The 24,050-nt window shown below is 34.0% G+C and overlaps 1 protein-coding gene across 5 annotated transcripts in view; it reads left to right on the plus strand.

Annotated features, from left to right (window-relative positions):
* Positions 1 to 24,050, plus strand: part of LOC131148996 (uncharacterized) — a 94,742-nt gene that overhangs the window by 7,552 nt on the left and 63,140 nt on the right. For all 5 annotated transcript variants that reach the window (XM_058099008.1, XM_058099006.1, XM_058099009.1 and 2 more), the window contains exons 3-6: positions 4,020 to 4,386; positions 4,510 to 4,599; positions 4,709 to 4,799; positions 10,968 to 11,034. In XM_058099008.1, the coding sequence (XP_057954991.1) occupies positions 4,020 to 4,386; positions 4,510 to 4,599; positions 4,709 to 4,799; positions 10,968 to 11,034 (615 nt within the window). The remainder of the gene's footprint in view (positions 1 to 4,019; positions 4,387 to 4,509; positions 4,600 to 4,708; positions 4,800 to 10,967; positions 11,035 to 24,050) is intronic.

Genomic DNA, 24,050 nt, shown 5'->3' on the forward strand with positions numbered 1-24,050 from the left:
GAAAATACAAAGTTACAACCTTTCTAAAAAAATGACAGGTATAATATAATTAGTAATTTAGTAAATATTAAATTGTAAGTACTAAAATAGTCCTTCTAATTTTAAATACTTATTATGTAAAAATAAAATATAATATTTGATTAAAAATAATAAGTAATGTTTATTTAAAATATTTAAATAAAAAAAATTATAAAATATTATATATTTTATTACAAAAAAATATATTCCTTTATCTTTAAAGAGATATTTTCATTATTTTTTATAACTTGATTTTATTTTCATTTATAACTCTAAGAAATTAACATTGTAATTTTAAAGGTGAAAAAGACTTTTACTCTACTTTCATATACATCACTAATAGAGATCCATACAATACAAGTTGACTATTTAACTTTTTAAGCATTTTCTCAGTATATGGATTAAAATAAAATTTTTCTACAAATTTCAGTAGTAAAAATCAGAATTATTAATGTATTAACTATTACGTTAAAATTTTGTTTATTAAGTTATCAAATTTTACTTTATTTGATGACTAAAAACAAAAAATAGATCATGTAAAGATTTACTTTACCTAATTTTAAATTTAAGGTCAAAATGATGTTTTACAACTTAAAAAATATTAATAAAAAGGAAATATGTGATGGAACTAGATTTTCATAATTACCTTTTAAAAAAAATAAGACAATTAAAATATTCATAAATTAAGAAAATTTTATTTAACATATGATTATTATTGATTTCTAATTTTTTACTCTCTTAAATTACTTTTTTTTTTAATTCAATTTAAAATACATAATTTACAACAAAATATAATTAAAAAAAAAACATAATGAAAAGTTTAAGTGGCAGTGGGTGACTGGGTGTTGACTGATTGTCTCTAAAGCTTATCTCATACGCTGGCTGGAGAGTGGAGGAGAAGTCGAGCTCAAGTCTTGAGACTTGAGAGCGCAGCAGAGAGTCTGAGACCGAGAGAGGACTCAGAGGAGCCTTGAAGCCTCGAAGGAGTTGAAGCACGAACGGCCGATGACTCCAAGCTCTGAAGCTGAAATCGAAGGGCTGGCTGGTGGCGAGTGGAAATGACTGGCGGAGGGAGCTGCTGAAGGGCTATTGGCGACTCGTTGAGGTGGCGGAGCTGCTGCAGAGCTGTCGCCGGTGACTCGCCAAGCTGCCGCAAGTCTGCAATTGCTGCAAGGCTGCGAAGATGAGTAGATCTGTTCACTCTCAAGCTTTGAAGAAGTGAAGCCTTCTTATTTAGCTTCGGCCAACAAAATTTCATGGTAAGTTTTATATTTTGCTCTTTGAATGTTAGTCTTAGATTGAATGGCAGATGGGTGGTTGGGTGAGGGGGAAAGCAGCGGAAAGCCTGCTTTAGGGATTCAGAATACTGGCGAGTTGTCGGCCATGTAACGGTCCGTTACGGACCGTTACGAAGCGTAATGTTGGGTAACGGCCGTTACGGAGTGTTACAGAGACGTAACGGCCGTTACGGCTGTGAATTTTTCCCGATCCATAATATCGGCCTGTATCGGTTTCGGAGCCTTCGATTTCCATTGCGTATCGGCCGTTACGCTACGGAACGGCTGTTATTTAAAACCATGGTTATTTAGTTGTGAAATGGATCATTTAATTAGGGAAGAGTTGTTAAAAAATCTAATTAAGGATGAAACTACACACATGAAAAAACAGCTTATCTGTGGGTCATAGGAATGGGCCCCCTCCATGGGTCCTGAGAATGGACCACTGTCTTGAAGCCTCATAAGATATGAAATTAGTGTTTTAAGTTTCTCAGCAAAGACAAGAAGAGGAAGTTAGGGTAATTTTATGATCTAAATAACCAGTGGTTTCCTTTTGCTTTATATATTACTTCATAGACTAGTTCAGTCAGTGGATGGTGTTGCCCAAGGTTAGATCTCTTCGATTTCCCCCCAATTTTCTGTGTGTGAAATAATTGTTTTCTGCATTAGTACACTGCTTCAAATCAGTTCCTTTCATTTCTTAAAAATTTTGTGCATCTCAATGTGCAAATGGATTGCTTGCATCTGAGCAGTCTCATCACCTGCCTGATAAAGCATAGGAACACTTCTGAAGCCCCTCTGTAGCTGTATGCCAGTCTTCTCCAAGCAGTGTCATCATAACGTTTCTCGACAACTCACTTCCCTTCAATTTTGTGCTCCCTGAACTTAAAAGCTCGATCCTGGGCCTTCCTCAGCCTCTCACTTCTTATCCCAAGCCTGACTCAGAATATGTCCAGCAGATTCCAGGCTGAGGAAGATATTATCCTGGTCATAACATTAACAAACTTCCTTACTATTGTTGTAGTTTCTCATTGGTTCGCATTAAAGCAACCAAGGGTTTGGATTAATTTTAAGGTTCTTAAAATGCAATCCTTGCCTTGAAAAACAATCCAATTCATGCCACATGCTGTCAAAAAATCAAAAAAAGGAGATGGATAAAAATGAGGAAGTGAAAAGCATGCACCCCATATGACGAGGGATCATGCAATGTTAAGGCATGCTATTTGGGTTTGCATGTCTGTGGCCAAGTTTCCTTCTTTATACAATATGGTAAAAAGGGCATTTGAAGGAATCTCTTCATGCAAATTTTCCCTTCCATGGAAACTAGTTAAATTTTATGTGATAATTTCTAGGCAAAAGTGGGTCCACAAGGGCTTGAAGTTTTGGGATATTTTCCATGCAAATTGGTATGGGCCTGAAATTGGAAGGCTAAAATATGGTCTCTATGCTTCCTAACACAAGCGAAACCTAACAATTGTACATTAAAATTGTTCTTCATAATTTCATCATTGGCATAATGACATTTCAGTACTGAGACATTTCAATTTTCATTGTTACTTGTACCTTTTTCTGCTTCTTTAGAGCAGCCAGTTTCAAACTCATCTATCCAGTACTTCTGTCCTGAACTATCATCTCATTCTCCATCACAATCTTCCATTGAGCGGTAAAACTACTCTCCAGGGCACAAGGAGTAGGTAGAAGACCCTTGTTTATGCTTTTATTCTTTTCTTAGGTTTGATGATGTGATGATGAAGTTGAGATGACTTATATAGGCTTAGCATATTTGTTCCCATGCTAATTATTAAACTATGATGGAGATGGAATGAGAGAGAACCTAAACAGGGAAAAATGGAAAATTATGGAGGGTTCTGTTCAGACTTCATGAAATTTGCTGCACTCCCTTAGTTCCTTCCGTTTCTGCTCCCTCTAAATACACATCTGCCCAAGCAAAGCACCCGTCAACATCTCTCTCTGACAAAATCTACCTCCAAAAAGTTTGTATTACATCATCTCTTCGATAGTTCACAGCATTGTCTAAGCAATAGCAAACAGTTGCCAAATCACACTCCACAACTATGATACCATCAAACAGTGCAGAAGATGATGATTGGTGCTCTTACCATCCTTCTCACAAATAAAGCAGCAGCAAACCAAATTTTCCCTCACTTATAAAAGAAAACTAACATTTTGCTGCACCATTTCAACATGTCCCCAGTCAACATAACCTCCTATGCAGCTGCCTGAACAAATAGCGCCCCCCTTTTTGGGAGTTCTCAACTCTTTTTCTCAATGGAATAATAAGTTCATTTTGATTTCACTTAATTTCTTTGAGGGCTAAGTGAATACATGGGGTGCTAGGACGAGTCATAATAATAAAGTGTGGGTGTTGACAAATTTGTTGAAATAACTATTGAGAAGATTGGAATGATATCAGCAAATAAACAAAACAATTTAAGTGTTGAATTTGGTCTATAGTTGCTATTTGGCCTCACACTACAGCACACGCTGTCTCTCTTTGTATTGGGCTATTATGGAGGTGGCAAATAATAAATTATTTACTGTGTCTATTTCACACTAAACACAAGTACTTTTAGGTTTGAAACCCATTTATTTAACCTCATTACATGCATGCTGTTTTGTTTTATATTACAATGCTGTATTTGTAACTTCTTCCATACATCTGCTTATGTCATGGCATGATCTGCATTATACATTGATATGTAGGCTCACTGCTCTCAATCAGACAAGTTGGAGCTTCATTTCCGGCCTGAAGATCCATATTCACATCCTGCATTTGGGGAGCTTCAACCCTGTAACAATTTGCTGTTGAAAATATCCAGAAAGAAATCTATTGATGAGCATAACACTGGATTTTCCAACAGTGCATCAAAACATCAGTTGGTGAACCCAGTTAATTCCAAGCAAATAATTTGCTGCCCTGCATCAGTGGAAAGCAGTCAGCCAGTTAGCCAAAATGAAAGTGAATTAATAGTTGCTTCTAAAACAACTGAAGCACATTTATCTGCAGACGTGCGGACAAACCTTTCTGCTGATATCGTTGCTCGAGTGTTAGAGGCTCATCATTTCACTGGTAAGAATAAATTTATCTTGGAATTAGTCTGCTTAATGCTTCAAGTACCTTCTTTGGCGATTCTTTGGATGAATAAGGAACTGATGATCATTTGCTTCTTTTCTATTCATTCTTTTTCAAAAGGTATGGTAGATTACCAGCATGTTCTTGCTGTTCATGCGGATGTTGCCTGGAGAAAGAAGAGAAAGTGGACAAAAATGGAATTGCAGTCAGGTGAAGCATTTTACTTTTATTGGTTTTTGCTGCTTGGAGATTATTGAATTTCTTAAGTTTATATTCAATAATTAATATATATGTGTGTGTGTGTGTTGATATTCTATAGGGAAGGGTGGTCTTGCAGATGCGGATCATGAGGATTTGATGATTCTAGTGCCCCCACTTTTTTCACCGAAGGATGTACCAGAGAAATTGGTGTACGATGTCTGAGCCTTTTCTATATGCTTTGTTTGTTTACTTGCTTATCTTTTTTTTTTTTTTTTTCTTTTCTTTTCTCTGATTGTGGATTATCAAAGATAAACTTCATTAAACGGCACCAAGAGGATGCCACCCATATACAAAATGTGACAAGACAATTGCCTTTTCAAGCCCATATGTTTCCCTCCACTGTTCTGACAGGAACCCGCTGCTGTCTGAGCACTGGGCAGATCCTGAAGCTTCTGGTAAAAAAACAGTGCAAGGGTATATGCTCAATCGTCTCGGCGTTTTTGGTGCACAAAAAATCTGTTAACGAGAGTATGCCCCCTTTTTAATGATATTCGTGGTCTTAAATTTCCACAAAATTGTTGAGATTTCTGTCGAAATTTCTGGTTTCCATCACCTTTGAGACTTAAAAGGCAGTCGATTTCCAACTTGCATAATTTTGGTTGAAATCTCAAGGAATCATGTGGAGTTTATCAAAATCTCAAAATTTTAGCGAAACTTGTCGAAATTTGAACTATAGAATGAAACTTTCTCAAAATGCAAAATGAGAGATTTAGGAGTGAAGTGAAATTTCCCTCTTAATTTATTTTATTTATTTTTATCGAAACAAAATATTATTACAAGTTATTATATGGAAAAATAAACTTATAACAACATTTTATTTAATCATTCATGTCTTAATTATCATTACTTGTATAATAATATTTAAATGATTTATAAATTTCATTTTTATTAACGCTATATGTTTAATGCAAATTATCTTGCAAGTATGTTTGATACATGTATTATATTACAAATTTTCCACCTCATACACAACATAGATGTATTTAATTTGTTATATATTAGTCATAAAACTTACATTATTATGTTTGTTAACCAGTTTTCAAGTTTCACAAAGAATTTCATGTTTTACTGTTGATTTTTTTGTTATTTTGTCATATTGAAATCGAAATTGACTTTGAAATCGAAAATTCTATTGAAATTTCTGTACTTTTGCAGCTTCAAAATTTGAGTCGAAATCGAAATTTAAGACTTTGATGATATTCTTCTTCTATCAAGAAGAAAAATTGAAGAGGAAGTCCCCTTTTGAGCAGGTTGTCCACTGTAAGAATCTTCCTAAGAGTTGCCTCCCACACTAAAAAAGCTACATTTTTGGGGGCATCAGTTTTCACAATAGGCTTCTAGGAAAACTGCTACTGACTGCTGCTGCAGAAGTGAAATTCATGTAGTAGAAGCTAACTGTAAGGATGCTGTGTTTGTCTAGGGTTAGGACAATGTTTGACCATTTTCCAATCTTGTTGAAATCTAGTAAGGTGTTGTAGGGTCCTACGCCTTTTAGATTTGAGAATATGTGGTTGGATTGTGTTGCCTTAAAGCTTTGGTAAGGTACTTCTTGGGGAGAAGATTTGGAAAGGGGTTGGGGTGGTTTCCGTTTCATGAGAAAGTTGAAATGCTTGAAGGAGAACTTGGAACCCTATACCTGTTGATAAGATGTTGGTTAGAGAGACCGTTTGATAAGGAGGAAGTTAGGAGGGCGGTTTTAGGGATGGATTAGGATAAGGTTCCGAGCTTGGATGGTTTTAACGTTGCTTTCTTTCAAGATTGCTAGGATATAGATAAAAAGGATTTGTTGAAAGTTTTTAGCGAGTTTTTGATAACAGAGTCCTTAGTAAGAGTATTAATTCCTCCTTTGTAGCCTTGGTTCCAAAGAAATCTAATTCTATTAAAGTAGAGGATTTTAGACCTATTCGTCGTGTTTTAGTGTGTATAAGATTATTACTAAAGTCTTAGCTAACAGGTTAAGTGGGGTGCTTGATGATACCATCTCTAGTGCTCAAAGCGCGTTCGTTGGGGGAGGCAGATTGGGGATGCTATTTTAGTTGCCAATAAGTTAGTGGAGGATATTCGTAGGAATAAGACGAGGGGGTTTGTCTTTAAACTAGAATTCAAGAAAGCCTACAATAGAGTGAGCTGGATTTTTTTGGATTGAGTCTTTACAAGAAAGGGTTTTGGTGCGTGTTGGCATTGTTGAATTATAGATTATTTATCTAATGTGTGGTTTTCTGTAATTGTGAATGATGAGCCTAAATCTTGGTTTAGTGCTTTGAGGGGTTTTAGACAAGAAGACCCTCTATCCCCTTTTTTGTTTGTTCTTGTAACATATGTTTTGAGTAGCATGGTGGATGGGGCAGAGTGGAAAGGGGTTTGGTTTGAGGTCTAGAAGTGGGGAGAAAGGAGGTGGTGGTTTCTCATCTCCAGTTTGCTGATAACACTATTTTCTTTGTAGACGATCACAATCTCTCTTTTAGTTTTATTTCATGTATTCAGCATACTTTTAGGAGGGTGTTTGTGCTTAAAATCAATATAGGGAAAGTGGTTTAATGATTATGAATGTGCTAGTCGAGCATGTTTGGGAACGGGTGAATGAAGTGGGGTGTGGTATTTTGGATTGTCCTTTTGACATATTTAGGTGTCCCTTTGTGGGGTAATCCTAGAACTGCAGATTTTTGGAATCCGGTAGTCGAAAGGGTGACAAAGAGATTAGATGGTTGGAAGGGAGTCCTCGTTTCTTTTGGGGGTAGAATTACTTTGATTTAGGCTTGTCTTGCTAGCATCCCGTTATATTTCCAGTTTGCATTTAAGACTCCGTTGGGGGATTGCTAGCAAGCTTGAGAGGATCATGAGAGAGTTTTTGTTCTCCAGCCGGGGGAGTCATAGGGACCATATAGTGAGTTGGAATGAGGTTTGTATATCTAAAAAGGAGGGGGGTTAGGGTCTTGGCAAGTTTGTGTCTAAAAACGCCGCTCTTCTTGCTAAATGGCCACGGCATTTCGCTTTAGAAGAATCATCCCTCTGGCACAAAGTAATAAGAAGTAAGTGTGGGTTGGATGGGAATAGGTGGGATACCAATGCTAATTTAAGATGCTTTTTGGGAGTCTATGGAGATCTATTTCTCAGATTTATCCTTGTTTTCATTCCTCACACTAAACTTGAGGTGAAGAGGGGTTCTCATATTCGTTTCTGGAAAGACCCTTGGCTGGGAAATGCACCTTTTATACTTCTTTCCCTTTTCTATTTCATCTTAGGGATCATTTGAAAACACTCCTGCAGAAATGCTTTTCGGGAAAAAAGTGTTGAATTTAACAAGTGCTAAACTGGAAAAGTGCTGAAAGTTATAAGTGGTGTTTGGTTGTATTTAAAATAAGTAGTATTTGGATACTTTCTTTTATTATTAAAAAAATATATAAGATTATTATTTTTTAATTAATAATAATCTTATTATTAATTTATATTTATAACATATTACTATCGTACGAAATTATGATAAAAATAATATTATTAATTAAATTTTAAATATTAATTTATTTAATGTTAATTTAAATCAACAAGTGGTTCTTGTTCAATCCATAATTGAATTATAATAACTAATATGTATTTTAAAATATATCTTAAGTAAAAAATATTAATATTCATATAATTAAAATTTTAAATGATAATTACATTAATTTTATAATTAAAATTTAAATATTTTCTATTAATTAAAATTATATAATATTATTTATTAATTGAGTATAATCTTGTTATTAATGTATATTTATAGCATATGATTATCACATTAATTTATGTTAGAAATCATATTAATAACTAAATTAAAAATTTTAGTTTAATTAATGTTAATTTAAATTTACAAATGGTTCTTTTATTCATTTCGGAATTTAATTATATATTATTAATAATTAATAAGTTATAATGTATTATGTTAACTGTTATTTTTAATTAAAATTGAAATATTTTTATCAAGTAAAAATAATATACTATTATATTTTGATTAACAATAATCTTGTTCTTAATTTATATTTATAAGATATGATTATCATATTAATTTATGTTAAAATAATATGATTAATTAAATTAGTATTTTTAATTTTAATATTATTTTAAATTAATAGATGGTTTTTCTTCTTCTTTTTAGAATTGAATTATGTTTCTTTAATAATTAATATATATTATAATACATAATAAAATAATATATGATTATCTTTTAATATATTTTTTTAAATTATAAAATAGCCACTAAATTTATTATATTTAAAAAATTGACCCCATCTCCTATGAACAGTGAAAGTTATCTTAGATTGCTTATCAAAATTCAATAGTTCTTAAAAAAGGGGTTATGGGGAAGCACTTATTGCAATAAGTGTTTGTTGTAATGCAAGCCAAACGCCACTTTTTTGTAAAAGTGCTTATTTTAAGTGATTAGTGCTATAACCACTTTTTTTTTTTTAAAGTGCTCTCAGATAGGGGCTTATTTGAACAAAATAAAGCCATTTCTTTCTTTGTTGGCGAATTGAGTAGCCCTTTGGTTTCTTGGAATCTTCATTTTAGGAGAGCTCTAAACAATAGGTAGATGGTGGAATTGTCAACTTTGTTAAATTTATTGAGCGGGAGTAATCTGTTTTTGGGGAGGGATGTTCGTTCTTGGTCTTTAGACCGGTTAGGTGTGTTTTCTTGCAAATCTTTTGTTGAATTTTTGATTCTTTCCAACTCTTCTTTCTACTCCACTATTTGGAAGGCTAAGGTTACCCTAAAATAAAGGTTTTCACTTGTTTGGTTGTGCTTAAGAAGATAAATACCAATAACTTGTTGCATATTAGAAGACCTATGAAGGCTCTTGTGCCTGCTGTATGTGTTCTTTGTTACAAGAACTTTGAGAAAACTTCTCACCTTCTTTTGCAATGTGAATTTGTCTGGAGTATTTATAATATGCTTTTCGGCGTTATGGGAGAAAGCTGGGTTTGTCCTCAGTCGATGGAAGACCTTTTAGAAATATCCTTCGTAGGTTTGTGTAGAAAAAGGACAGGGCAACTTTATGGAAGTGGGACTTATTCTCAATAGTATAGGGTTTATGAATGGAATGTGATACTCGGATATTTTTTTGAGAAAAAAATTTAATCAAATGTTGGTTTGTGAAAAATAAAATATTTGGCCGCTCTGTGGTGTGTCGGGTATGGATTTTTTAAAGAGGCAAGCTTAAAGAAGCTGCAAAGAGATTGGAGGAGCACGTTGACTAGATGAATTTTTTCTTGGGCATTTTTTATGTTTTTGTTTAGTCTTGGAGAATTTTAGTTTGTCTCAGGGGATTTCTCATTTTACCTCTCGTAAATTCCCTTTCTATTAATGATATCTTCTTTTTTTAGCAAGAAAAAAAAAATGTAAATGCAAGCAAACATGAGAGCAAACATGAGTCCCATGATAGACTGCTAAGCAACATATTTGATTAACCCACACCTTCATAAGCAATGTGTGTTTAGTGAGGGAGGCAATTAGGCCAACATGTTTAACTCACTATGTATGCCTGAGGGATTTCTCTGCCTACAAGTTATAGCTGAACTTCATAGTGATGGATTTGGTGGCCATTTTGAGCAAGACAAGACCAAGGTTCTAGTTCGTCAAATGTACTAGTGGTGTTCATTACAAAGGGACGTACAGAGGTATGTGCAAATTTTTTTTGTGTGCTAAGGGTTGCTTGTAAAAAGGAGCCTAAGATGCCTCTTTTGGGGAGGAAAAAGGAAGAGAAAAAAAGAAAGGTGAAAAAAAGAGAGAAGAAGGTTGCGGTAAAGAGTGCATGAGTAGAGAAAGGGAGATTCTGCCAGAATTATTTTATATAAATCTACAAAGTTGTCCTTAGACTATTCTTTAGGTGTTCATTTTTTTTTATTTTATAATTTGTTGGTCATTGGTTAGGAGTACAAGTAAATTTCTTATTGAATGCATTTTTTTTTCCTTTTTTTTTTTGGCTTGGTGGATATTTTCTTGGCTATGGTGTATGCATATATGGTGTTTGATGTTCCCTTCATTGAGGTTTTGAACTACCTATGTCTACTATGATATGATTGTCACTCACTACCTTTTGATTCAATGTTGGCCAATTTTATGAGGACTATGATGTTTTAAATCCAAACTATGGAATCTCTATTGTTAATTGTGCTTCATGATGCGTAAGTTCTTGTAACTTAGCTTTGATATATAAAAATGATGCTATTTTCATTAGGTTTTAGAAAATGAAAAAATGTTTATGTATATCTGTATATGAACTTGTGTTTGTGTGGGGTTAGAATTCCTATTGAATTAATTTTTAATTAATTTGATTGCATTTTTAGGTTGAGACCATCTGTCACATTGAGCATGAAAAAGAAGCTGGAGGGAGTTGTACAACAACGTTGGGAGGTAAATCTGTTTATGAGAGATATGTGGACTAAACAACGTTTTGGTCATTTTTAATATGCAAAAGCAAAGTCCAAGTTAATTCCTCTGGCATTGCACTTAATGTCTTAACTCTCCACGTAGTTGGTTTCAAGGTTGGTAGGGGAGGAGGGTTGCATTGGGTAGCGGACAGCTAGCATAAGTCTTGTCATGTCTATGAATCTCTAATTATTTGTTGGGGCATCTCTTACAAGCTACATGTTGCACTTTCACTGCCCAAGTGTAGCGAAAAATAAATAAGGGTGGGCTAGGTTGTTGCCCAAAGTAGTGCATTGTGCTAGTACCTGGTGTCAAATATGTGATGCAGCGCACAGTTCTTGTCATGGGTCAGTAAAGCAACTAATTTAGAGATTAGGGTTAGGTTAGTTACTTCAAACATAGGGACCTTTCTGGTAATAGCATGAAGATATTTCACAAACTGATTAGAAGAAAATTAACACGATTTTCTATTAAGAAACTATACTGGTAGGGAAAAATCTAGAGAAATTAAAAGCTAAACCTTGGTACACGAGAAAAGAAAAACCTTAGGTGTGATATTAATTGGGGTTTAAGATGTTCATGGAGAGTCTTTTGAAAAGTATTGCCAATATTTATAATTTATCCTTGATTATTCCTTATATAAAATATATTGTGGGTAATGGATTTCACATCTTTTAGATGCTTGGGCAGGGAATTATGCACTTTCCATTTCATCCCCTTGTTTATTTCCTCTATCATTAGTGCCTGCTAATAATGTCGTTACTTCCTTAATTCAAATGGGCCAACTTTTTGGGATATCCACTTTTGTAGGACTCTAAATGATAGGAAGCCAAACGAACTATCTTCTTTGTTGGTTCTGTTTGGTGGGCTTTCATTTCTGATTTGAGAGGGTTGGATTTTGGGTTTCTTTGGTTTCAGTTTTGAATTCTTTGATCATCTGACCAAATCTTTTAAATCCTTTCCCCTTCATTGTTTCATTTGGAAAGCTAAAGCCCCCTCTATTATCTCTGGATTTTTTAATTTTGGTAGCTCAGAATTTGCACTGCATCTATATTTGCATTGCCCTTTCTTTTGGGGGATCCAGAATATGTTATTTTCTGTTATTGGGGAGAATTGGGTTTGCCTAGATTTGATGGAGCAATCATGCACATCACTTTTACAAGTTTTGGTAAGAGTGGTGATGATTTAGTCTTGTGGACTTGTGGTGTCTCTGCAATTTTGTGGGGAATTGGGATGGAAAGGAATGCATATATCTTTACGGGAAGAGGAATTGTGATACCTTGATTTGGGATAGGATTCAGTACTTGGCTTCTCTTTTATCTTTTGCAGCTGGCAGTTTTAAATGGGCGTCTTTCTCAAATCTTCAGAGATTGGAAGGCTGTTTTATTTGCTTCTTTTCTAGTCTATTTTGAATTCTTATTTTATAGGAGGATATTTTTCTACATTCTTTTCTCTTCAATGAATATATATATATATATATATATATATATATATTGTAAAAAAGGAAAAACACAAGGATGGCATAGGCATCATTGTCAGAGAAACCTGAAAGATAGTGGTATAGAAGATAAAGGAGTGGTAGATAAAATAATAGAAAATAAAATGGTCTTAGAACAAGGGATAATAAACATTGCTTATCTTCCTTGAGCAGGTCCCATTGAAAACCTTAAAAAGCAATTTTGGGAAGATAAGGATAATATTATAGAAGGGGTATCAAGGAGAGAGAATTTAAAAAGAGCAGATATGAATGGGTATACAGGAGATGATACATGAATGACATGGATTTTAAGACAAAAATGAATCTAGTCTTGTGATCCTAGAGTAAAGGGGCAGGTTTGAATGGTTATACAGGAGATAAAACATGAATGACATGGATTTTGTGACAAAAATGAGTCTAGTCTTGTGATCCTAGAGTTCGCTATGTTATATGATCTTATAACAACGCACGTGTACTTAAGAAGAGAAAAGCATGCTTAGACCTTAAATTTCAAGATGGACAAAATAATAGTCTTGTGCATGTTATACTAGGAAGGTAGATTGTTTATGATGTAAAGATCTAAATTTAGTCTTGACGAAATTCGTACTATACAACATGAAGTAATAGTGTTATAGATAAGCGTGAAAAAATTGAAGGGAAAGGATAATGGATCAATGTATAAGAACTAGATGGTGGAACCAAAAGAGAGAAAATATTATAAACCTTGAAGATAAAATAAGGTGAGTGGACAAAAACTGATTACTTAGACACTAACACTGTTTGGAATAGAATCGGTTGTTATATTAGAGAAATTGGGAAAGGAGTTTTAGGTTGATGTGAAGGAAGGTCTATGACTAGTAAAAAGAATTGGTGGTGGTATTAGGATGTTCATAAAGTAGCTGAAAGAAGAAGAACGTGGTTTAATACAAACAACAATGTGGAATTATGGGAACTTCGAAAAGTACAAAGAGTCGAGAAAATGCAGAAAAAAATGTTAGTGAAGCTAAATTTAGAGCATATAATAATTATATGCTAGACTAGATGCTAAGGAATGGCAAATGACATTCAAACTTGCTATGGATAGGGAAAGGAGTAGAGACTAGGTGAAAACAAGGTCGCATTTGTTCATTCATTGTGACTATGCTTGGAGTGTTTGGAATAAGTTATTTGGTATTTTAGGCGAATGTTGGGTGAGTTCTAAGACAGTGGAGGATTTTTTGGCAGTGTGGATTTTGGGGGTTGTGGATGGAGTGTAATGTGTGCATTTTCCTAGGGAAAAAGTCATCTTAGTTACTGGTTTGGGAAAAGATACACTATTTGGCTTCTCTTTGGTGTGTGCGACAAGGGAATTTTGAGGGGGCGAGCATTTTTGATATGCAGCACAATTGGCATTATGTGTTGAAGTGTTAGTTCGTGCATGTTTTTCCTCTTTTTTTCGTTAGTCTTTAGGTTTTTCTTTTGTGTTTTTTATCTGGATTTTCTAGACTTTGTTAAGGAGATGTCTTATTCTCCTAGCTGTATATTCTTATTTTATTAATGAATTCTTCTTTTATTATCAAAAATAAAAATAAAAATAAAAATGAAGATGATAGTGTTTAAGTCAAAGAAGAAGGTATAAAAGAAATATGATAAACTTATTTTGATTATCTATTAGTGATGAGCTTTAACCTAGAATTCACGAATTATGAAAAGTAAAAAAGTTTGAAATTTATCTAGCAAATTCGAGTCAATGAAGGCTAAGAAAGCATCCAAGAAAATGGAAATAGAAATGGAAAAGTTGTACGACTAGATGGCATCCTAAATGAAGTTTGGATATGCTTAGGAGATTGAAAAGAAATATGGTTTACTAGATTTTATTTGCAAAATTATTGGAACTAAGAAAATGTTAGATGAATGTAGGAAAAGAGCTTCATCTCCTATATTCTAAAATAAATGAGATATTCAAATTTGTAAGAACTATTGTAGTGAACTTTGAGTCAGTTGAAACATTGGGAAAGATGATTGAATAAAGATTAAGATTAGAAACCAGGATTTTAGTTAGGTCTGGTTTAATGCCCAGAGATCGACTACAGTTGCTATGTATCTATTACCCATGCTTGTCCTAGAAAATTTATTTCTTTGGTAATTCAACTGCCCAAGGATGTACCCAACTCTCCTAAGCATACCCAAATTCTAATTCCAAACATTCAAATAAAAAGGATAGTGCAACAAAGGATTAGAAGCTAATTCTGAACTATCAAATCAAGGAGATTACACATCTGGAGTTAAAGCCTTAAAGGGCCTTCTAGACTTTTGGTGTTAACTATATTAAGAACAACCAACCAAATAAAAACTTTAATCTTTGAGGGAATTTTGGCTTTCCAAACACAATCATAAGGCTCAGAGTGCACATTTATTTGAAACATGATTGAAGAAAGACCAACAAGAGAACTCCCTTGAAGAAAGAAGAGACCACAACAGATTGTCCTTCCTATTAGATGGATAGAAACCGTACGCAAACCCAACAAGGTTTGAGAGTTCATCTATCTCCTATGATTAAGAGACCATGAAAATGGAAATCCCAAGAAAAGTTTTCCCCATTAAGGAAGAGGAGATAACCTTGTTGCGCAATGGGGATAGGCGACAAAGATAGGGAAAAGAAAACATAGATGAATCACCCATCCAAATATATTTGCAAAAATTAACGTGAGACTTGTTACCAAGAGTGAGTTTAGTAAACGGGATATAAAGAGAGTAAGGTTGTGAAAGATACCTTAAGGACTCTCAAAGGAATATCTTATCTCTTTATTTGCATCCCTTTGATTCCTGTGCATACCAAATTTTTAAATTTTAATGACTTTGTGTTAGGAGTTTTACTCTAAAGGTAACCACCATAGCCATTTCCCCAAAAGAGCGATATTTCTAAATACAAGTGTCAAGGTGCACTGGAATGCATTTTCAAGGAAAAATGCCTCAAGGTGTATTTTAAAATGCAAAACTCTTAGCACGCACCTTTTGAAGCTGGGTAGGCCCCTTCCCTCAAGCCATTTTTTTTCCCATTTTTCATTTTTTCTTTAAAAACAACAACTTAGTGCATGAATGCCCTTCATTCCACAACCCCTCCTCAATGGAGCATCCTCCTGAACAAAGTAGCCTCTCTTCAACGAAGCTTATCTTCTCTAGGGAGACTGCTTTGACAACTTTTTTTGTCTCCGCCCTTTTGCTGTTAGGCATGGTTCTCTAAGCCCAGCAATGAGCTGTGCCTGTACCCTTTTTTGTGTCCTTAGTTCTTATTTACCAGGTGTGAAGACATGCGGTTGTCTTATTTCAGACAACAAAATTCTCTTCTAAACTATTTTTTCATTTTTAAAAATTAGACAACATAATTTATAATTTGTTTTAAAAATTTTCATATTAATTACTTTGAGTATGTTGAAGTTTGGTAGGTTTATTAAGTATTGTTGGACAAGGGATCTTCCTTTGCGTAATGCCTTATTTTCTTGGTTAATTTTAGGGGGAGGGGGAGTGGATAAAATGTAGCAAGTCATTTACATAGGTTCTTGTTTTCAAGTGAGTGGGAGGATGAGTTCCCAAACCTTCCACAAATGGTCTTGACTGTGCTAATGTGGATCATTTTCTTATTTTGTTAGAATCCAAAAATATGTGGTCTGGTCATAAGTTCTTTCTTTCTTTGGTTGGGGATATTTGGAGGGGAGAAGGTTGAGGGTTGGGAAGGTTTAAGTTTGGTGAAAAAACTTTGGTGTTTAAAAGAGGAGTTAAAAAAAAAGGGGAACATTGAAGTTTTAGGGAATGTTTGGGTTAAGAAAAATAATATTTTAGGTGAGCTTGATTTGTTGGATAGGAAGGAAGTAGAAGGGGTTCTTTTGGATTGTGTCAAGGTTAGGTGGGTTTGTTGAAAAATGAGTTTGGGGAGGTCATTTTTGGGGAAATAAGGAGTTGAAGGCAAAAAGACAAATTTAAGTGGGTGATGAGTGTAATTCAAAAATTTTTCACAGGATGGCTATTGGTAAGAGGAGGAGGAGGAATATAATTAGGGAATCGGAGTAGAGAGGATGAGGTTACTACTGAATCTTGTTTGATAAATGAGTAGTATATAGATTTTTTTTGCTTGTTTGTTCAAGTGAAAAGGATTTTTGTATGAATCTTGTGTACTTCGCCTTTCTAACACAAACTATCCTTGTACACGCAGCGGGTCTCAAGTCCGGATAAAGGAGCAGGGTAGTGTTAGGTAGCTGACAGCCAACATAAGACTTTTTCAGATCTCATTATCATGAATTCTTGCCAAATTCACCTAGGTCAAGAGAATAGACCAGGTTAGTATAGAAGGAAGAAGGCTAATAAGTTAGCACGAGAAACTAAGATTAGATTAGCAACTTGGAATATAGGGACTCTTCCGGGAAAAAGTACGGAATAGGGGAAATAATGTTTAAAAGGAAAATTAACTTAATCTACCTTTAAGATATGAAATGGGTTGGAGAGAAAGCTAGAGAAATTGAAAAATAAAGATTTAAACTTTGGTGCACTGGTAAAGAAAAACATAAAAACTAAGTGGGAATTATTGTAGACAAAGACCTAAAGGATAATGTAGTTGATGTTAAAAGAAATGGGGATATGATCATTAAAATTAGGAAGCTTTAGGCCCGACAATAGTGAACATCATTAGTGTGTTTGCTCCCCAAATAGGCTTAGCAGAAAATCTTAAAAGACAATTTTGGGAAGATATGGATAGTATTTACAAGGGATACCAATGTTTAAAAAGACTTTCATAGAAGCTGATTTGAATGAAACATTAAAAAGGATTATATAGGCTATGATAGGATACATGGAGGCCATGAATATGTAGATAAAAATGAGGCCAATGATACAATCTTAGATTTTGCCATGTCTTATGATTTGGTTATATTGAATACTTGCTTTATAAAAAGAGAGTAGAACACTTAATAACTTTCAAGTTGGGTATAATAAAGGTCAAATAGATTTCTTCTTAAATAGGAACGGGGATCATCTATCTTGTAAGAATTGTAAAGTTATCCTAGGTGTTGGATTTGTTTGGAGTGAGCTGGGTTATGCCGCAATCTGTAGTGAGACTTCTAGCATGTTGGCAAGGCAGATTTGGTCATTATCAAAATGGGTTTATTTGGTTGATAGTTCCTCAATGTTTATTGTGGTGTCTTTGGAGGGAGAGAAATAGTAGGTGTTTTGAAGATAAGGAAAGATTCATTTCAGACCTGAAGCTATTTTTCTTTACAACTTTGATGGATTGGTTGGCTGCTTTGTGAAACCAATCATTTTCTTCTGGTTTTGAGTTATTAGATTCTTGTAATTTCTGTTTTTGAGTTGTTTACCCCCATGTACACTCCTTGTGTATTTGGTGTTCATTTTGATATCAATAAATTTATTACTTATAAAAAAAAAATTGTAAAGTTATCCTAGGTGAAAGTTTGGCTCCACAACTAGTATTAGATATACATATTAAAAAATGGAAGAGAGAGTAAAACAAAAGAGGACTAGATGGTGGAGCTTTAAAGGTGGTAATATAGTAAAATTCAAAGATAAAATCATCAAAGAGTGTAATTGGACAGTAGGCAGTTAGGTAGATGCAAATACTGTTTGGATTAAAATGGCCAATTCTATCGTAAGGATAGCAAAAGAGGTTTTAGGTTTATCCAAAGGAAAATACTTGGGTAGTAAAGAAATTTGGTGGTGGGATCGAGAAGTCTAAAAGGCCGTTAAGACGAAAAGAAAATGGTATAAAATATGAAAAAAAATTTAAAACTATATAAAATTTTGGAAAATATAAAGAGGCGAGAAAAAATGTAAAAAAGAGTATTAGTGAAGCATTGAATCTAAACATAGAGCTTATGATACTTTATATACTAGATAAGATTCAAAAGAAGGAGAAAAAGACATTTATATACTTGCTAGAGCTAGAGAAAGAAAATGCAAAAATTTAGATGATGTAAAATGTATAAAGGGCGAGAATGATAATGTCTTAGTTAGAAAAGAAGGCATAAAAGAGGGGTGGCAAAGATATTTTGATACAATGTTTAATGAAATCCAAAATGAAAGATTGAACTTGGAAGTGAAAAATGAGGAGAAGATTAAAAAATACTACTACAAAAAATTCTTATGAGTTCACCCATCTTTATTGCTACTACAAATTCTTGGGACTATGTTCAAGTTAAATCTTTTGAGTTAGCCCCATCTTTTGCGAGCCAGTTTAAAGTAAAGTGGTGGACTAATATGACTGATCTTGATAGACTATCCAGCAGGAGTAAAAAATTTTCTCGGCAATTCTGAGAAGATACTTTCTTCATCATCTTCTGTTGAAGCTACTACAACAACTACTACTACTAATTCTAAGAAGAGACTTTCTGCATCGCCTTCTTTTGAAGCTGCTACTACTACTACTACTACTATAAGAGACTTTCTTCATCGCCTTTTCCTGAAGCTACTACCACCACTGCTACCAAAAAATTCTTATGAGTTCGTACTCTTACAAATTCCATATGAGTTTGGCCCATCTTTATTACAACTACAAATTCCATGTTAGATTCAAAGTTCCCTGTAACTACTACAAATACTACTACTACTACTACTACTACTAACTACCAAAAAATTCTTATGAGTTTACCCTATCTTTATTACTACTACAAATTCCATGTTAGATTCAAAGTTCTCTGTTACTACTACAAATATCATGTTAGATTCAAAGTCCCCAATTACTACTTCAAATCCTAACGAAAAATTATTATAGTTAGCCCCATCTTTATTACTACTAAATTCCATGTTATTTTCAAGGTTCCCTAATACTACTACAACTTCCATGTTAGCTTCAAAGTTCCTTGGATTATTTCTTGGGACTATGTCCAAGTTAAGTCTTATGATTTTGCCCCATCTTTACTGCTACTACTACTGCTACTACCAAAAAATTCTTATTAGTTTGTCCCATCTTTATTATTACTACAAATTCCATGCTGGATTCAAAGTTCCTTGAATTATTTCTTGTGACTATGTTCAAGTTAAATCTTATGAGTTTGCCCTATCTTTAGTAAGACAATTTAAAGTAAAGTGGTGGACTACTCTGACTGATCTTGATAGATTTTATCTTAGAAGGAGTAAAAAATTTTATCAGCAATTTTGAGAACATACTTTCTCTATCGTCTTCTCCTGAAGCATCAAATTTTCTCAATGCCAAAAGCAAAATTCAAGCTTTGTTAGCAAGTGCATCTTTCAAAAAAGACTATAGAGCAATTCTCCATGCAACAACTTCCAGTCTTGATTCTGATTTAGATCATGAAGATAGAGAGCAAACTTCTGGCCTTAGGGATCCCGATGACGATTATGATGTTTTTGGACCATTATGAAGATGTCACATTCTGCCATCTAGCTCACGACAAACTTTTGTCTTGTTAACAAAACTTTATAGATGCCTTTCATTTTGGACCATGTATCTCCATGTTTAATCTTGCCAGCAAAGACAACAACTTTAAAAGATTCCATTCAATTTGTACTGTCCAAGTGTCTTCATCATCTTATTCCATTTTCCCCAGGCTTCAAGCTATCTTAATTTCGACTATCTTTTATTCTATAAATAGCAGTGTTTTAAATGACATTATTTGGGCGCACCTTGCTTTTCCTACCCAAAACACACCAAGGCGTAGTTATAAAGGCGAAAATCCCTAAAGGCATGCGCCGTCTTGCGCTAGGCATACGCTTTGACCCCAAAAGCACACTTTTACGCCTTCACCAGAGATGCATACACATTATAGATTGTGCACAGAATGTAGATATTAGGGTTCTTGGTTATTTGTTTGTTGAAATTATTCAAATCATGATGCCTGCATTAATGAACGATCCTCTCTTAGGACCTTCGTCAACGTTTTAAATGATCAATCGACTCCAAATCTTCCTACTCTAGTGACTTTGTCTTCTTGAGTGATCTCTCTCCATGTCAAGGACTTGACAGATCCTTAACACGTGAAGTACCAGTGTCTTCTCTCATCTTTGTAACCTCCATTTCAAGGACCTTTCTTCCACTGCATGACATCTATCCCATTTGTTCGGCAGAAAGAGATCACAAGGGGGGAGAGAGAGCGAGGGAGGTGCCTTGCCTTACTAGGGGTAAAACCCCTTGCCTTACACCTTCGCCTTTTAAAACACTAATAAATTGCATCATTCTATATGAGGAAAATAATCTTTCAAAGCACTTGTTTAGTGAGGGAGAGAATTTTGGAGAGAACTTTTGTAAGAAAGATAAAGAAGTGTGATATTTTTTTATTTCCTGTAAGTATTTTAAGCTTTGTAATATTTCTTTGTATAAATTAATAAAACTTTGTATTTCAAACTTATATTTCATCAAAGCCTTTTTAAATTTGATTTTGTTTTGATCAATCCTAAAAGCATTTTGGCATTAGAGTCATAACCCGCAGGTCCTAGGTTCCTTTTGCCTTGATCTTTTAATTTGCATATTTAATCATATAGCTTGTGTTGTATCACTCATTGTTACAAGTTATTATTGTCTTAATCACTATTTGTGTGGGTGTCTTGCGTTGGTCAGCTAATAAGTTCGTTGGTTAGCCCGTTTGTGTTTAGGGTGGTCTCGGTGGTGGTCACATAGGTAGCACAATAGGATTAAGGTAATTTTAATTTGTTCAATAGTCCTACATTGTGAGTAATATGATTAGAAAGTCCATTAAGGTGTCAAACTCTAGGTCAAGCTCTACCAAAGTAGAAGACGAAATTGAAAAGAAGCTTGAAGATCTTGAAATCAAGAAAAAAGTTAATTCAACTTTCTATTTCAATCTTAAATATGGAAAAATATCTTCAAAATCGGAATCTTCCCAATCTTGATATCAAGAAAATATATCTTAAAGGATCTTTGGAACCAAAAAGGGAATTCCAAAATTCCCATTTTCCCAATCATCTTTTTTCAAATAAAGATCTTTACCTGTAGAGAAACTTTAACTATTTTCATGTAGGAGCAGTTCAAGTAGGAATTAAACCTTTGCATAGAAAGGGTCTTGATTGGCCAATTAGTGCTTGTCTTAGAGATGCTAGGAATCATGATTTTGAGTCATATATCGTAGGAATAATCTAATCAAACTTTGCTTTTGGACTAGTCTATTTTGACTGTTTCTCGGACTTCGTTGTAGATTTTGTTTCAGACCAATCTCAATGTAAATCTCTAGTCTTAGATATTCAAACGAAAAGGCTATGAAATGGATCAAGATTTGAAACCAATAGTAGTTATTTTTAGAGTTTTTATAAAGCCATGAATACAACCTTAAATATTAATTACGTTGCTCATTCCTCAAAAGTAAGAACACCTCTTTTCCAAGCCAATAATGAAAACTCTACAACCTTAGCGCCAAAACTTTTACCATGGAAAGATCATAGTACCAACCTGCGATGGGATTGGAGTAATGCTTATGTCCCTAGACAACCTCAAGTCTTAGATTCTTTTACAGTATTAAAAGACACAGATGGGACAAGCTTAGTTGATTTTTTTAAAAATAAATTTTCCCAATCCTCTGCATCTGTTGATAGAACTTTTAGTAGGATAATCTAGCTCCAGAAGTAGAACTTAAGGGAGTGGACTTTGAACCTAATCTTCCTATTCCAAACTTTCAAAGATCTAAATCTTATTCCTCAATAACACAATCTCAAGCTTTAGATGATGAACAAACACGAAAATCCTCTAACCAATTATATGTCTTATCTAGACCAGAAAATCTTAAAGAAGACTCTGAACTTAATGATGAATTCTTACAAACAAACTTTTTAGAACACTATCAATGAAATTTGACAAATATTATATCCTCACACACACAAGAAGAGTTAGATTCTCTTCAATCTTCATGGTATAATTATATTATTAATAACAAAGTATTACTTGGTATCAATTAGAATAACCAAAACAAGAAAATAAGTCTTTAAAATGTTATATCTCTATACTTAAAAACTTGGAAGATATTTGATTGAAAAGTCATCTCCTTTGTCCATCCTCCCTTAGAAGAATACAAGCTTAAAATTAAAGGAATTGAGATAATAGCCTCACCTTTTAAAACAATTGAACTTACTAATGTAGAAACATATGAAGTAACCATTAGAGATGTCGAAAATCTTCAACAACAAAACAATTTTACAAATCAAATCTTACATACCATAGCCTGTCAACCCTCCTGAAGCGAAATTAAATTTGATGATATCCAATTCCAAAATCTCCGGGAAGACTCCCAACCATAGATAAAAATTGGCCTTTGATAAATCTTACTCCTATCCAAGTTAACCATTTGCCTAAACTCAAGCCTGTAGATTCTTTACTCGAAGAAATTTTGAAAACACTTGCTGATCTTAACATTTGTAAATCCTCAACCCCAAGGATTAATGTGATCACAAAACTAGAAGAAACCTTAGAAGTTAACCTACTTTATAGAGGACACAAGGAAAACTATTACCCTAGACCAACTCCACATGACCTTCAAATCGAAGAAAGACATTTACAAGCAGCATCTTCGTACTCAGGAAAAGAAATCTATGAATGGAATGTAGATGGAAAATATGAACAACAAATTTTAAATACTTTGCAAGAATTATTGTAGCAGCCACAGCCAATAGGGCTCAAGGAAACAATGATTGTCAAGTTCCTGAAACCATAAGCATAGGCTTTATAGAACAACTTAAATGATGATGGGATAATTATGTTACTGAAGAAGAAAGAAAATTCATCTTAAGCAAAGTCAAAACTGAAGAAAATCCCAATGATGATGTAGTATCAACCCTTTTCTTTGCAATCTTAAAGCACTTTGTTGGTAAACCTTTACAATATCAAGGGATAACTTCTAAAGTTTTGACAAACTTGCCCAAAATTACAAGACTTAGATGGTACAAAGATATATTCCTATTTAAACTTTACAGTAGGGCTGATGCCCTACAACCTTACTACAACAACAACAACAAAACCAAGCCTTAAGTCCCACTAGGTGGGGTCGGCTATATGAATCCTTTTCTGTTAATTTATGCGATCATGGTCCATTTTTTTTGACATATTCAGGGATATTAAATCCTTACTCACTATATTCTCCCAAGTTATTTTAGGTTTGCCCCTAACTAGCTCACTCTTCCTCATTGGCGCACAACCTTACTGGAAAGAAAAATTTATTTATGGTCGACCAAATTTTTTGCAGAAAAAGTTAGAGAAAGGATTAGAGCAAAAGTCGGAGGAAGTATTCCTTATGCCAATCTTACATTTGAAGAACTTATTAACCTTATTAGTCAAGAAGCTTTTGCCATTTGTGTAGGTCTTAAATTTAAAGCCAAAATGACATCTAAACTCAAGCAAAGTAAAAAAGAGCTAGGATTGTTTGTGCACAATATGGTTGTGGGAAAATTCAAGCTCCATCTTCTAGAGAAAAAGGTCAAAAAATTTAAAGAAAAACTTATAAGCCAAAACATCCATCACAAACTTTTGATAAGAAAAAATGAAAAGAAAACTGAAAAATGTAACTTTCACAATGGGGAC

This window comes from Malania oleifera, chromosome 2, assembly GCF_029873635.1.
Source record: "Malania oleifera isolate guangnan ecotype guangnan chromosome 2, ASM2987363v1, whole genome shotgun sequence".
NCBI classification, from domain to species: Eukaryota; Viridiplantae; Streptophyta; class Magnoliopsida; order Santalales; family Ximeniaceae; genus Malania; species Malania oleifera.